Genomic DNA, 14059 nt, shown 5'->3' with positions numbered 1-14059 from the left:
AAATTTAAAACATACAGTAGTTTGTCTGCTTGTCTGTATTTGTTGTGCGTGCCTTTTTGCCTTTGAGGAGAGATGGGAATCTTAGCAGAGAGGACACAAAGAAAAGGAAGCAGAGACTAACCCAGATTTCGTTTTCCGCTGGCCATGGTAAAAATATAACAATGTATGCGCATACATAGACCCCAGAACAAGGACAGTTCATTTAACTCTCTCCTGCCTCTTCACTCAACTGATATGAGCCATTCATCACCGCCCACCTTCATATCTGTGTGCTGCCTGGAAAGGACAGTACGTGTGTGCGTGTGTGTGTGTTTGAGAGTGTGTGTGTGTGTGTGTGTGTGTGTGTGTGTGTGTGTGTGTGTGTGTGTGTGTGTGTGTGTGTGTGAAAACAGATTAAAGATAAATATCTTCTATGTAGCCCACACGTTTTGACCCTGTTGTAGAATCCCCCAGCTCTTATGAGCTGCAGACTGCGAGGAATACAGTTTGTGTCCAGCTAACACTCAGAGTGTGCTGCCCTCTACTGCTCCTTTCATGAACATCTGGACTCAGAACATCTGCTGTTCAGAAAAAAGACAATGGGAGTATTTATCCTTAAGAATACTATGCTTGTATCAATGACTTTTGTCCTGTATGACTACAACTTTTTAGTTATTTTGTACATCTACAGATCTGCCTGTGGGTGTGTCCTTTCATCCGATCTACTTCACACATGGAGGGTGTAATGCAGGGAAGGGAGTGCCGAGGCGGATCTGGTGCAATTTGGACACGCAACCTGTTTAAAATTTGGACAAACAAGCACATACACGCAACATGCAACTTAACCAGTAACATTTCTCTGTCAGGTAAAAGTAGTACTACAAAGTTAAGTACATAGGCTAAGTAGCATATACTGTAGTTGGGTTGCATATCGTTTATGTGCTTTGGGGGCCTCTATTAAGTTAGTTCAGGGTACATGAGTTAGAATAGTAACATCATTAAATATTTTTCCCTATCTAAACATCATAATAAATCTATAACATGTTTGGGGCCCAAGGTGAGGTCTGCCACCGGTGTTTTCTTTTCTTGTGAACTATATGTGTATTTCACTGGTGTTTTCTTTTCATGTGAACTATATGTGTATTTCACTGGTGTTTTCTTTTCATGTGAACTATATGTGTATTTCACTGGTGTTTTCTTTTCATGTGAACTATATGTGTATTTCACTGGTGTTTCTGGCCGTGATTGTGTGATGCAACCATGTCATGCCCGGTGTATTGCAAAGGACCTGAGGAAGCTCAGTGTCTAATGTGATGCGTTTGTATGAACAGGACTCCTAAAAGCTGCAACCAGCAAGACCACAGGCCAAGCATTCGGCCCGTACATGTTATTAAGGGGTATTGCACAAGTTGTTTAAAAAAGCGTAATTGGGTACTTCATTGAATTTGCATTTTGGGGTAAATTATTTATTTAATATTCCATGTTTTTCCTCAAACTGAATTTTTGGATTGTCACCAGGAAAATATTTATCCAAGAGGCCGCTAATTGCATCCGCAACCACCTTAATTACACAGCATTGTGTAGACTCTAATGTGATGTTTGCTTCAAGATACAAAAGGCAGCTGAAAAAGAGGCTTACCTCAGATCAGATGAAAGGTTCACTTACGGCTCATTAATTGTCTCTATAAGTTGCTGTGCTGCATGTTTCAACATAATGAGAAGGCACCTGAGAAAGGAAGAGAGCTGCATCGTAAGAGATGCAGGAAGATTGCTAATCCTGAATTATCATTGGCTCGTTTGTCATCTCTAATTTAACAGAGGTAGAGCGAAGGAATCAAAAGGAGGCGAGTAATGAGGACCCACAGTAGCCCGGCAAGGTAACTGTGGTTCCGTGCGGTGCATTAATGCATGTAATCTGTTACTGTGTCTGTGACAAGACAAGGACATGTAGAGTGCTAATTAAAGAACCTCTCACCGCTTCTCTCTATGACACAGGTCATATCTCATTAATGATGGTCTCAATGCATGGGGAGTCATTCATTACTGGCCTTTTGGAGGAAGAGGGGAGGATGTTTACACATAGAGCACGTAGCATGCTAAGCTAACAGGAATATTCTCACAGAGGAACAGCATGAATAGACCCAGATCCAACCAGCATCACCATGTTAGATTTCTTATAAAATAACGCAGATTAACGGAAAAAAAAAAGAAGTAAATGTCTTTGTTCAAAAACATTAATTTTTATTTTTTCAAATGAAGGGGTATTTACAAGAAAAAAAAAAGTCAATGGCAAGGCTAATGTAATTTACAATACTACATACAAAAAAATATATCATTGGAAAAAAAAATAAACCACATCTTCAAAATGCTTTAATTTCTGACACACCAGTCTGCGAAAAATAAAAACGCTGAGCTTACTCCTGGGATGAGGCTTCAGCAATGAAACCAAGGAGAGACGCACAGCCTTATGGTCAGTACTCGTGTACCTGGATGTTCAGTGCACAGGGACACGCAGACAGCTACCATCAAATGGTAACGCACAGGCAGAAAGGCTCGTCTGCTATTAAAACAGCTTTTTAGTGGCTCCAGTAATATTGCAAACAAAGCCTTGAGAATGTCTTTTTGTTCCTAAAGGCTGTACTGTATCCCCCCCACCCCCGGACAGAAAGAACTACATTTTCCGACACGCTCAAATGCCACATCAAACAGCCCTCCATACAACCCAAAAAGATTAAGAAAGTCCAAGAAGTATGGAAGGTTGTTCATGGGTGTAACAATCGTTTTGTTTTTACTTTGTGGTCAAGAGAAAACAAAGCTGGTAATGTTGTGATCACTACATCACAAGAAAATAAATTATTCTCTCAAGATCTCGACATAGTAAGCTTCGTTATCATGATCAATTTTGACAATCAATTTCTACTCATAATTATAAGACATGCCAGACGTTATAGTCTACAATCCATACAAATAAGACAATCTCTACCTGAAATTGCTTTGTGTCGAACGTCATTATGTTGTCATGTATTCAATGAGGCGAGATATGTTATGTCAAGATCACAAGAAAACAAAAAGGACTTTTATGTCGAGATCATGAAAAAAGAAATTGTAAATCTATTCTATGTTCAGGAGAAAATAAAACTGCCAGAAAGCAACACCTGTGCATACCACTGCCAAGAATGCACAATATTTTAACAATCAGTTACTATACTATTTGAATCCGCATCATGAATAATAAACATACATTTCTTTAAACCATGGAAATGCATGACTTGCAGACTTCCTTTAAAAATTGCAAACCTCGCTAAAACCAAATCATTTATTCCATGGTCTGACACTCCACTAAATTTAACTTCAGGCTAAAAACTCTATAAACTAACAAAATAAGGATATAAAATATAACCTCATTGGCCACGATAACACCCATGGCTTCTACAGGTCCTGGTTAAGAGGTCCCTGCCTGAATATGAAAGCAAATGAGCAGTCCAAGACAAGTGCAAATCCTCCCTGAGACTGGTCCATGTACTTACACAGACGTCAAGATTCAGCATTATACAACCCAAGTACCCACTAGGAGACTAAACAAGTCACACTGACCGGCCTAAAATTGTGTTTTGTGCAATTACTGCAGCTCCAGTAGCACTGTTTTCATACAACATTTAAGACAAAACACAGGGATTCGTCACCATCAATCAGTCACAATAAGGCTCCGAGAGCAGCATGTTAACCAGACTGGTCAGAAATCAAGTGGATCACAAAGAATGTTTGAGTTGATCACACAGGTATTATTGCTAAAAATGATGATCACTTTTGATTTATTTGAATGATGAACCCCCTCCAGATACCTGACCAGGAGCTGGTCTCCATCCACAGATATGTAGCGCTGCGAGACATCACAGTAACTGGAGATGGGTGGGAAGAGCTGAGTGAAGTGAATCAGCATGTGGTGCTCCGGCCTGCCTCAGGGACTCAGTCCTCTGGTGGCTGACAAGGAGAGAAATTAGGTCATCATGTGTCTCTGAGCTGACATCGGCTCTGCAGGCTCTGGAAGTGGGCGTGCTTCAGGATGCGGTTGATCTGCAGGTAGGACACCAGGGTTGTAGGGCCGGCCAGTTCTGAGGAGTCACCGTAGCCGAGGGGACTGCAGGGGCCGACGACACACTGACTGCCGCAGCTGCCAGCCGCATGTTCCGGACTGCTGCTGGTCTCGCTGTTGGATGACTGAAAAGCATATGCCAACATCAGCAGTGTGCTCCTCAACACCCAGGGTTGTTTTGTCATGATAAATTAAAAGCCTTACAACGGAAATGCAATGGGTAGACATAAAGGCCTCATTAGCCATGACATCATTAAATAGGACATAGGCAAAGTAAGGGTACTTTTTTTGCTTCACCAGTTTGGTGCAGTTCAGATAACATCTGGTGCATTTGCCAATCTTGTTCAGTTTATTTCTGGTATGGAAGCTGTAAGACTGTACAAAGACGGCTTGGTAGAGAGGTCTCAGTCTGCTTCGAATCCAATTTGGTATCAATAAGGTAGAAGACACCATTTTCAATCCTATTTCTCCCCCATTTGACTCTTGAGATCTAGTTACAGTCTAGAGTAATAATTCTCATGAACACACATTTCTAGTGAGCACAAGGTGAGATTTCACGTTCTTTTTATTGTGTGCGTGTGTGTGTGTGTGACCAAACTAGAGGTGTCGATGTCTACCAAAAGCAGTTTTTGCCCGTTTGCTCAGCTTCTTACAGTATTACCATTTTATTTCCCTAGACAAATGTTTGTACCTCTGAGTCCCAGGCATCCCGGCCTGGTTCAGGAGAGAGAGGGTGAGCTCTGCTTTGCCTTTTGGCTTGAGGCACGAGGTGGCCATTCTCCTCATCACCACCGCTGCGCTGCCGTTTCCTGTTTGGGTTGCAAGCACATAGGTTACACACAGAAAATTAAAACACACACAGGCAATTAAAACACACACAGTATGTGCCATCTCACATAGATCATTGTAACCCATGTGTGAACCCCGATCATGTGTTACACACCCCGGCAATCCAACATATTTCAATGACTGCTGCAAGTGGTTAATACAGGCCACTGTAACGTTACACCAACATTTGTTTAGTTACATAATGTGTTATAGGCCTCGCTCACCTGTTTTCAGTCAACATATGACGACACTAAATCAATCTTCCCTTCGTATTTGTTCTGACCAGACTGTAGGACCCGACCGGTTGACGTTATCGACTCGTTAGCTTGTTTCCTGCCAGTTGATGGCCTATCAACCGAGTTAGCGTTAGCAAACTAGGCTTGCTTAGCTAGCTAATTGTGTTAAATATCGATGTGATACTATAAGCCATTTTGGCAACACTAAAATAATAATCTAATATAATTAACTACACAGACACCTACGGTAACTGGCTGTTAATTCACATCCGTTTGATCGGATAATACCGAGCTAGCGTTAAGATAGCTAATGCTAGATTATTTAAAAAGCCAGTCACCGCTCCAAGCTAACGTCACCGCTAGCTAACCTTCTTAGCTTATGCTCCTAATTAGCTGATCACAGAACAGTCTACAAATAAGAAGCGTAGTTCCTTTGATATCAGCCTAACAATCTCGGTGCCCGAGTAAAAATGCACCTCTTTTAGTTCAACCCGGCTAGCTAGAACAGCCACGGCTAAAACCACAACCAACCGCGGCAGTTGTGTTTACATGGCATTGCGGCTGCGCAATGATGCGTTTATGTGCTGTCGGAAAAATATTGTTATATAATGCTAGTTAGATATTTAGAACAGAGTTTGCTGTGGCATCGGAGATGTCACAGAAGAGTAGCGAGCAGGATAGTCAAATTGAAGTGATGGGCACTATTACTTTATTGTAAGTTACACGTATGATGTGAAGGTGCAATTCAATTACGATAATGTCTGAAGGAAAGAGGGGACTTACAAACAACACGTAAAGGCCGCATATAATGACAAAGGTACGCTTGCAGCACAGTCTATGTGCATCACAAAGCACCATTACTTCATTAATTTCTTTATGCAATAGATATATGATTGTTCATAATCAGACACAACAATTAACAAATATTGGCCACGGTGTTCGTTTTCCCTTAAGATGTCGTGTCGCTGTTTACAATTCCTCGTTTTTAAACACATTGCAGCAGATTGTATTTGCTTTAGGATTTGAAAATACCAACTGTACTTTCAATAAAAGCAGATCTAGATGTAACTCGCCATATCCCTATAAAACCGGTGTGGCTTTTCTATATCAAAGAATGCATCAATTTACAGCCTAAAGACATTAGAAAAAATACAGTTTTGTATCGGTAAATGCTGAAAACAAAACATCCTGTCTGGCTGAATGGTTCTTCACAATCCGGAAGTTACACCCTGTAGGAGTGCAGGTCCAGATAGCCAATAGAGTAAAAAAACGCCTCCGCCAATGACTCAAGCGAAGGACGGAGGTGAGATTAGCAGGGATCCTCAGCAGCAGCGGTCCTGTTAGTATAAAGGGAAATAATCGCAATGGGCAGCACCGACTCAAAACTGAACTTCAGGAAAGCTGTGATTCAGCTGACAACCAAAACACAGGTATATTCGCATCCATACAGCGGGAAAAAGCATGATATAAAAACAGAAATGTGTCGATGAGCGCCGCCGGAGAGCATCACCGAGGAGATGAGATAACGCTCATGATGTGATGGCAAAAACAAACAGGCTGATGTTGCACGCGCGCTTTATAACTAACATTAATTTATTTTGCATAGTCGACATGTTTATAAGGTCGGTATAGAAGGACTGCTTGCACTGTATTATAAATATGAGTATTTGTCATAGATTAGGTTAAATGATGGCCGATTCTTCGATGCAGATCATCATAAAGCTTTATTCAGGCTGTACATGTCTAGTTTAGATTATAAAACAAACGATGGCGTAGCAAAATCAAAACTGATGACGTCTGCAGATGCGGCAGGTGGACTGTGCTTAGACCAGTGTGCCAGATAATGTGTCCTGCTAGAATACAGGTTGTGTTTACATTGCCATTAGGCAGGCCTAGGATGAGCTCTACAATGAAGACCAAACAACCACGTATGCATTATGATCAAAAGGGAAAATTGTATTGTCATGCACTGCAAAATCAATCCAGCCATTGTATTTAAAATCTCACGGACATAGAAATGCTCCATTCCTCTCAGATATATAGGAATTGAGATGTAAACACATTTTCTACAGCCAGTGGAAGCCACAGACGATGCCTTCTGGGACCAGTTCTGGGCAGACACCACCACCACGGTCCAGGATGTTTTTGCACTGGTGCCAGCTGCAGAGATAAGAGCGGTTCGAGAGGAGTCCCCCTCCAATTTAGCCACTCTCTGCTATAAGGTACACACAGTATGAACTGCTAATGCATCTGTGTTATACAAACTTGTTTACGAGATGAGATTGCAGGGGACACTCCCTACTGTGAGGCTACATCATGGAATAATGTTGTTTGTTAGAACCCAACACGGGAGTCTGTCAGCAAGGCTCATGCTCTCAGATGTGGGAATAAGTGAGTCAACTTCCGTTCCTTTCCTTTCACTTGTCGTCTCATACCAGCTTCCGTTTGAAGCTTCCTATCAGAAACAAAACAGACATAGTGAGCTGTTACAGCCTAATTAAATAAAGAGGAGGAGACGAGAGCTCTTGAAGCTGAGCTAATTCAAAGTAGTTTGTTACCTATTTTAAAAAGGCTGTAACATGGTGTTGATTAAAATTAGATAATGAATACTTTTTTTAAGTTTTGTTAAAGGCCCAAAACAACAACAACATATGTCCCCATATCATGTCAATTGTACTTGGTAGTAGAAAGTATATCAAGTTTACACAGACTTTAATATGAGTCTCAGCCTCATAAAATCATTTGTATTTACTTATTATTAACATCATTTTTAATATAACAAGTCTAAGAAACTAAGTTGTTTGTCATGATACAGTGCCGTGTTCATTGGGCAATCATTATCTGAGAACCAACAGTTCTAAAATAAGCACCAATGCTGTAGCAAATTGCACTATTACAATTTAAAACTATAAACAACTTCTTCTGTGTGTCTTGGTCAGCAGATGTTTCCATACCACACAAACTCATTCTCTCTCACCTCCTGATCACATTTCTTGTCTCCTCAGGCCGTGGAGAAGCTGGTGCAGGGGGCGGAGTCTGGTTGCCCCACAGAGAGGGAGAAGCAGGTGATCCTGAACTGCACCTGCATCCTGAGCCGCATCCTTCCTTACATATTTGAAGACCAGGACTGGAGAGGATTCTTCTGGTCGACGGTGCCCGGTGCTGGGCGGGCTGGGGTGAGTGGGCACAGGAAAGGAAAACCTACTTGCAAAATGCATCAAGACAGGTCTTTTAATCACTCTTAACACTTTGTATCCAGCAGTGTTGCTGTCATCATTTGTTTGTTACTAAAAAAAATACAATGTTCTTATCAGGCTTCTCAGATGCTCACTCACTCCAGTGATTAGATACAGTATAATGAAAGCATTAAGGGTATTGGCCAATTCTTTTTGTGAGTACATATCCTTTAATCTGTCAATCAGCTAAATTGGTTTCCTCATTCCAGCTTTAAGAAAGGTGTATTTGAATTTTCCCCTGTATAGCAGGAAGTGTCAGCCGTACTGCACCATTTTTTTCTATCCAGGAACACTTTTCCCATGTTCCCATATTACATTATTTCTTTCAGTGAATACTAGAGAATATTTTGTATCATCTGGATCTAGTCTCATACGTATATGTCCATCATTTCCAGACAGATGAGCTGGATGATGATGAAGGAGCTCGACCCCTGGCCGAGTCGCTGCTCCTGGCTATCGCTGACCTCCTCTTCTGCCCCGACTTCACTGCGCACAGCCACAGGAGAGGCCCCGTGAGTACCCAGTGTCTCGTCACCGTCAGGCAAAATTCATAATTGCTGAAGCATTTACGAGGAAAATGGTTAACATGATCTATTGTGATTGTTAGAGATATTTTTTGAGCCCTGTTTTCTTCTTACTGGTCTAACTGGTCATTCCAGTTTCTCTGAAGAGACAATGTTGAAAGAGTTCATGATTGATGAATCATCATCAGTCTCACCAGGAAGAAGCCCTCGTTCCTTATGAGAAAAGAAATACATGTTGCAATGTTTACAATGAATGCTCTTTAGGGGTTTAAACGTCCTTGGTGAATTGTTGTATACTATACTCATTATGGAAAATATGCTCAGATAAAGTTATAGGGGTTAGGAGAAAGGAGAAAGAAAGAAAAATGTCAGCAGGAAGTGGTGCTTAAGTAAGGAGAAAAGTAAGACTGTTCATCCTGTTTCAGCTCTCTTAATGATATTTATGTTATGCGCTGCGGCCATGATGTTTTATTTCACCAAGTAGCTTAGTTGCCAAAACTAAACTATACCTCAACTAGACAGATCAGAAAAACGCTCTTGTGTCATTTTAGAATGCAGCATTAAACAGATGAACATGTCTTTTAGGTTTGAGGACTTGAGACAACGATTTGCGATGTAATTGATCAAATATTCGGAGACATGTGCTTTGATTAAAATTATTTATTAATGTTTTTTTGTGACCACATCCAGGACTCGGTAGAGAACATGCAGTCTATAGACAGCTGTGAATACATCTGGGAGGCAGGGGTGGGCTTTGCACAGTCCCCCCCTCTCAACTACATCCACGATCTGAATAGGTGAGTCAGCCGGCTGCGTGCAGCTGTGCTTGGCAGCATATAGCACAAACTTGTATTCTCTCATTCTTAACATGGGTGACTTTTTTCTGTCCACCTCTCTGCTTTTTTTTTTTTTTCACTGATCCTCTTCAGGACAGAGTTGCTGAGGCTGTTACTAACCTGCTTCTCTGAGGCCATGTACCTGCCTTCTTCATCGGACAACAATGTCCTCAATCCTTGGGTGACGTTCTTCTGCTCCACAGAAAATAGGTAAGGGGCTGATGTAGCGATTCGGTCGATGTGAATTGACTAAAATAAGAGACTTCAATTACAAGTTACAGTATACTTTCATTCAGAAAACTTTGCGTGGGGTGTTCTTGCACCTGATTCTCATCTTCACGTCTGTTTCCCTAGACATGCTCTGCCTCTGTTTACCTCTCTGCTGAATGTGGTGTGTGCCTATGATCCAGTGGGCTATGGCATCCCATACAACCACCTTCTGTTCTCTGACTACCGGGAGCAGCTGGTGGAGCAGGCAGTGCAGATCCTCATTGTGACGCTGGAGCATGACGGAGGGGTTCCCCACCGGCCCCCCTCCCCATCCAGCATGGAGGAACACGAGGTATAACACCTCCTCAAAGAAATCAATCCGATGATATTATGGCATGTGTTTAATGTCATTCCAATTAATCTCCTTGTCTTTGTGCAGTCTGCAGGCCCTGAAAACCTGTTTGTGAATTATTTGTCACGGATCCACAGAGAGGAGGTATGCTGATTATCATTTCTATAAAATACTTAAAGATTTGCCCAGTACATACAGTATGTCCAGAGCACACCTTCTGTCTCTCCATTTGCAGGACTTTGACTTTGTACTGAAGGGCCTAGCTCGTCTGCTGACCAACCCTTTGACCCAGACGTACCTGCCTAACTCTACCAAGAAGATCCAATTCCACCAAGAGCTGTTGGTGCTATTCTGGAAGCTTTGTGACTTCAACAAGGTTGGAACAAAGAACTACAATAAAGAGTTTCTTTGATTAAAAGTCTGTGCTTTTATTCAACAAAATCCCTTTTGTGATCCCACGACAGAAGTTCCTGTTTTTTGTCCTGAAAAGCAGCGATGTGCTGGATATTCTGGTTCCCATACTCTTCTATCTGAATGATGCCAGGGCTGACCAGTGTGAGTCTCATCCCACTGTTATATCTGCTTCCTTGCACCCAACAAGCCTCTTCTACGCATACGTTTATTAACTTCTGATGTGTTTTATGGCTGCAGCCCGTGTTGGACTCATGCACATCGGTGTGTTCATTTTGCTGCTGCTGAGCGGAGAGAGAAACTTTGGCGTGCGCTTGAATAAGCCCTACTCTGTCCATGTGCCTATGGACATCCCGGTGTTCACAGGGACTCACGCTGACCTGCTTATAGTGGTGAGTGTCTACTGCATTACATCATCTGAAATGTTCTTTCTTGCTGCAAAATTAAGATACAGTTAATACTCACAGCTGTCACTGTGTTTGTTTTGTAGGTGTTTCACAAGATTATCACCACAGGCCACCAGCGCCTCCAGCCTCTGTTTGACTGCCTACTCACAATCATTGTAAATGGTAAAATTGCTTTGGCGCCATCTGTCTGGCAATGCACAGATATTATTTGCAACAGAAACTATTTAACCGTTTTAACATTTTATAACAAACAGATACCATACCACACAATCAAATTATAATGTCTGTTGTGTTTTTTTAATTTTTAATTTAGTGACACAGTCTTCTTAACATTTCTCCTTCTGCAGTGTCTCCCTATTTGAAGAGCCTGTCCATGGTGGCAGCCAATAAACTGCTCCACCTGCTGGAGGCCTTCTCCACTGGCTGGTTCCTGTTCTCTGTAGCCCAGAACCATCACCTTGTGTTCTTCCTTCTCGAGGCTTTCAACAATATTATCCAATATCAATTTGACGGTAAGAGTAAGCTGACACAAAACAGAATTCTGGCTTTGAAAAGCTGCTGTCAGGATCAAGATATTAGAAGGGACTTTGTTACACATTTGCTCATTTAGTAAATCTGTCCCTCTGTCTCTCTCACCTCCAGGAAACTGTAACTTGGTGTACGCAATCATACGCAAACGTAACGTGTTCCACCAGTTGGCCAACCTGCCCTCTGATCCTGCTTCCATCCAGAAGGCTTTGCAGAGGAAGAGGAAGTCTCCGGATGTCATTTCCCGCACTAGCTCGCAGGAGACTGTATCCATGGAGGGCTCTCACCCTGCTGTACCGGCAGAGCCTGGTACACTGAAGACCAGTCTGGTCGCTATACCAGGTGCTGACTATGTTATTTGGATGTTTGTGATTGGATGTTAAAACTGGCTCATTGGTCAACTTACTACACTTCTCATATTTTATGAAATTGACAACCATCCTTTGAATGTGGGGTGGATTTCTGTCCTGTACAGCTTAGTACATTAAGCATCTGAAGAGATCTGTGATTGTCAAACTAAGAGGACTGGCAAATATACGTACATTTGTAAGAAAAACAAAACGTTACTCAAACAGAAATAAATGTTGTTTGGGACTATATTCAGCTGCAGATTGGTTGCACTAGCAGCTATTTACTGCGGCAATAAAGTTTAGAATTGACTTAAAATAAATTACATTTCCCATGTTCATGGTAAAGAAGAGACATTAAACCCAGTGCAGCGATGTGGCTCACTGTTTTTTTTCCTATGGCACAGAGAAATAAGTTACAGTATATCCGGTTTTGGACACAACGCTACATTTCATTCTTTGTTTTGGGCTTTTATAGGATTTGTTAGAATAAGAAAAGTATAGACAATCACCAGACATATCCTTCAAGTAGTTATAGGTTTTCTGTCATTCATCGTTTCCTGCAGGCATTGATAAACTGACAGAGAAGTCCCAGGTGTCAGAGGATGGCACCATGGTGTCAGTTCCAAAGACAGACCCCTCACAAACAGCCCACTCAGACCAAAACGCAGTCGTTGGGACCAGTGACACAGAGTCAAACTCAGGCCGAGACAATGAAGTAAGTATGCGTTTGTGTGCATGTTTGTTTCAAAGCATATGCATGTCAGTAATTGTATTTCTTCAAATTATCAGGATGTTTTCTACACTGAAGCAGAAATGGAGAGAAGACCTTTGTCAAGCGCGTCTTCAACATCGTTTTGGGCTCCCACACCAGAATGGGTCGGTAACTTCTTTCGCCCTCACCCTCTCCAATTATGGATATTTATCAGAACATGTAAATGATCTGGCTTTACCTTTTTACTTTTGTCCTAGGTCCTCTCCTGGAAGTGTAAACTACCCCTACAGACTATCATGCGACTTTTACAAGTTCTAGTTCCCCAGGTGGAAAAGATCTGCATTGACAAGTATGTTACTTAACTATTAAACGCTCGTATTCATTATTGAAATATCACTTCTTTTTTTTGAAGTGTGCTCAAATGTTTCACTGCAGGGGTCTAACAGATGAATCAGAGATCCTTAAGTTTCTCCAGCATGGCACGTTAGTGGGCCTGCTGCCAGTTCCTCACCCAATCCTCATCAGAAAGTATCAGGCCAACGCAGGAACTGCCATGTGGTTTCGTACCTACATGTGGGGCGTCGTCTATTTGCGGTAAGTCATCCATAAAAGCAGAGCGTTATGCAAATAGTCGTCTATCCAAGTTGACTAAATGCTAACATCTTATTTTGTTGTTCTAGCAATGTGGACCCTCCCATCTGGTATGACACCGATGTTCGCCTTTTTGAGATTCAGAGGATGTAGACAGAAGACTAAAAATGGGACTATTCAACAGGGTTTCTGCTTCAGTCAGTATCTGCTGGTTTCCCAGTCAACCTCACTGTGTTTAACTTGCCTCCCTAATCATCATCAGTGCGTACATCACCAACCCGGGTAGGAGAGTCATTCAGACGACTCCGGTAGAGATACGTCCAGATTAAGATGGGGGGGGGGGGGGGGGGGGGGGGGTGATTGAATTATCATTATTGTCCATAAGTAACATTGTTTGTACATTTCTTAAGACCTCAAGACCATAGAATGTCTGGAGCGTTTCCTGAAGGCCGGAGCTCTTTTCTTGGTGGAATAGAGGAGTGAAAGAGGAAACATTGTTCAACTTTGCAGTCAGACTGGTTATAGAAGATATGGTGCTTTCCCACAGAGGCTTGTAACATATCCTGGACGGCACAATATTGGTGTTTTACGTTATTTGTTGTACTTGCCATGCTTTAAAGTGCACTCTTTGAGTTGTGAATATGGTCGTGGTTTATGTGACAATGTAACTCTACGGAATTTTGGAGACAATTATACAGATTGTATGTTTTTATGTATATGGCCAGGTTTAAGTTTGGACCTGGCTGGCTATGCTTACAATGCTTGA

The 14059-nt window shown here is 41.9% G+C and overlaps 2 protein-coding genes across 2 annotated transcripts; one reads left to right on the top strand and one right to left on the bottom strand.

Annotated features, from left to right (window-relative positions):
• Window positions 1-2197: 2197 nt before the first annotated feature.
• Window positions 2198-5695, bottom strand: LOC137878627 (uncharacterized protein LOC796453 homolog). Its single transcript, XM_068718997.1, has 3 exons — window positions 5125-5695; window positions 4764-4881; window positions 2198-4197 (listed from the first exon to the last, which is right to left on the bottom strand). Exons 1-3 carry the CDS (start codon window positions 5139-5141, stop codon window positions 3985-3987), a joined length of 348 nt encoding a protein of 115 aa, XP_068575098.1. The 5' UTR covers window positions 5142-5695; the 3' UTR covers window positions 2198-3984.
• Window positions 5696-6409: 714 nt separating this feature from the next.
• hid1a (HID1 domain containing a) lies at window positions 6410-13624 on the top strand. Its single transcript, XM_068718953.1, has 19 exons — window positions 6410-6566; window positions 7209-7358; window positions 8142-8312; window positions 8768-8884; window positions 9587-9693; window positions 9826-9942; window positions 10087-10294; window positions 10382-10438; window positions 10530-10670; window positions 10759-10849; window positions 10946-11097; window positions 11196-11274; window positions 11460-11624; window positions 11755-11982; window positions 12554-12705; window positions 12780-12866; window positions 12960-13051; window positions 13138-13296; window positions 13383-13624. Exons 1-19 carry the CDS (start codon window positions 6501-6503, stop codon window positions 13444-13446), a joined length of 2403 nt encoding a protein of 800 aa, XP_068575054.1. The 5' UTR covers window positions 6410-6500; the 3' UTR covers window positions 13447-13624.
• Window positions 13625-14059: the final 435 nt, after the last annotated feature.

Source organism: Cebidichthys violaceus, unplaced genomic scaffold (assembly GCF_023349555.1).
Source record: "Cebidichthys violaceus isolate CVI_PGR_0920_01 unplaced genomic scaffold, fCebVio1.0.p SCAF_23, whole genome shotgun sequence".
Lineage (NCBI taxonomy): Eukaryota > Metazoa > Chordata > Actinopteri > Perciformes > Stichaeidae > Cebidichthys > Cebidichthys violaceus.
This window is presented reverse-complemented; position numbering and strand designations above follow the sequence as displayed.

What these genes read in the sequence shown, in the direction of transcription:
- LOC137878627 (XM_068718997.1), bottom strand. An exon ending in GGGATGCCTGGGACTCAGAG is followed by an intron (nt 4,198 to 4,763) that starts GTACAAACATTT and finishes TATGCTTTTCAG; the next exon opens with TCATCCAACAGCGAGACCAG.
- hid1a (XM_068718953.1), top strand. Translation starts at nt 6,501, where the DNA reads ATGGGCAGCACCGACTCAAAACTGAACTTCAGGAAAGCTGTGATTCAG. An exon ending in TGATGCCAGGGCTGACCAGT is followed by an intron (nt 10,850 to 10,945) that starts GTGAGTCTCATC and finishes TTATGGCTGCAG; the next exon opens with CCCGTGTTGGACTCATGCAC. An exon ending in GAAAAGATCTGCATTGACAA is followed by an intron (nt 13,052 to 13,137) that starts GTATGTTACTTA and finishes GTTTCACTGCAG; the next exon opens with GGGTCTAACAGATGAATCAG.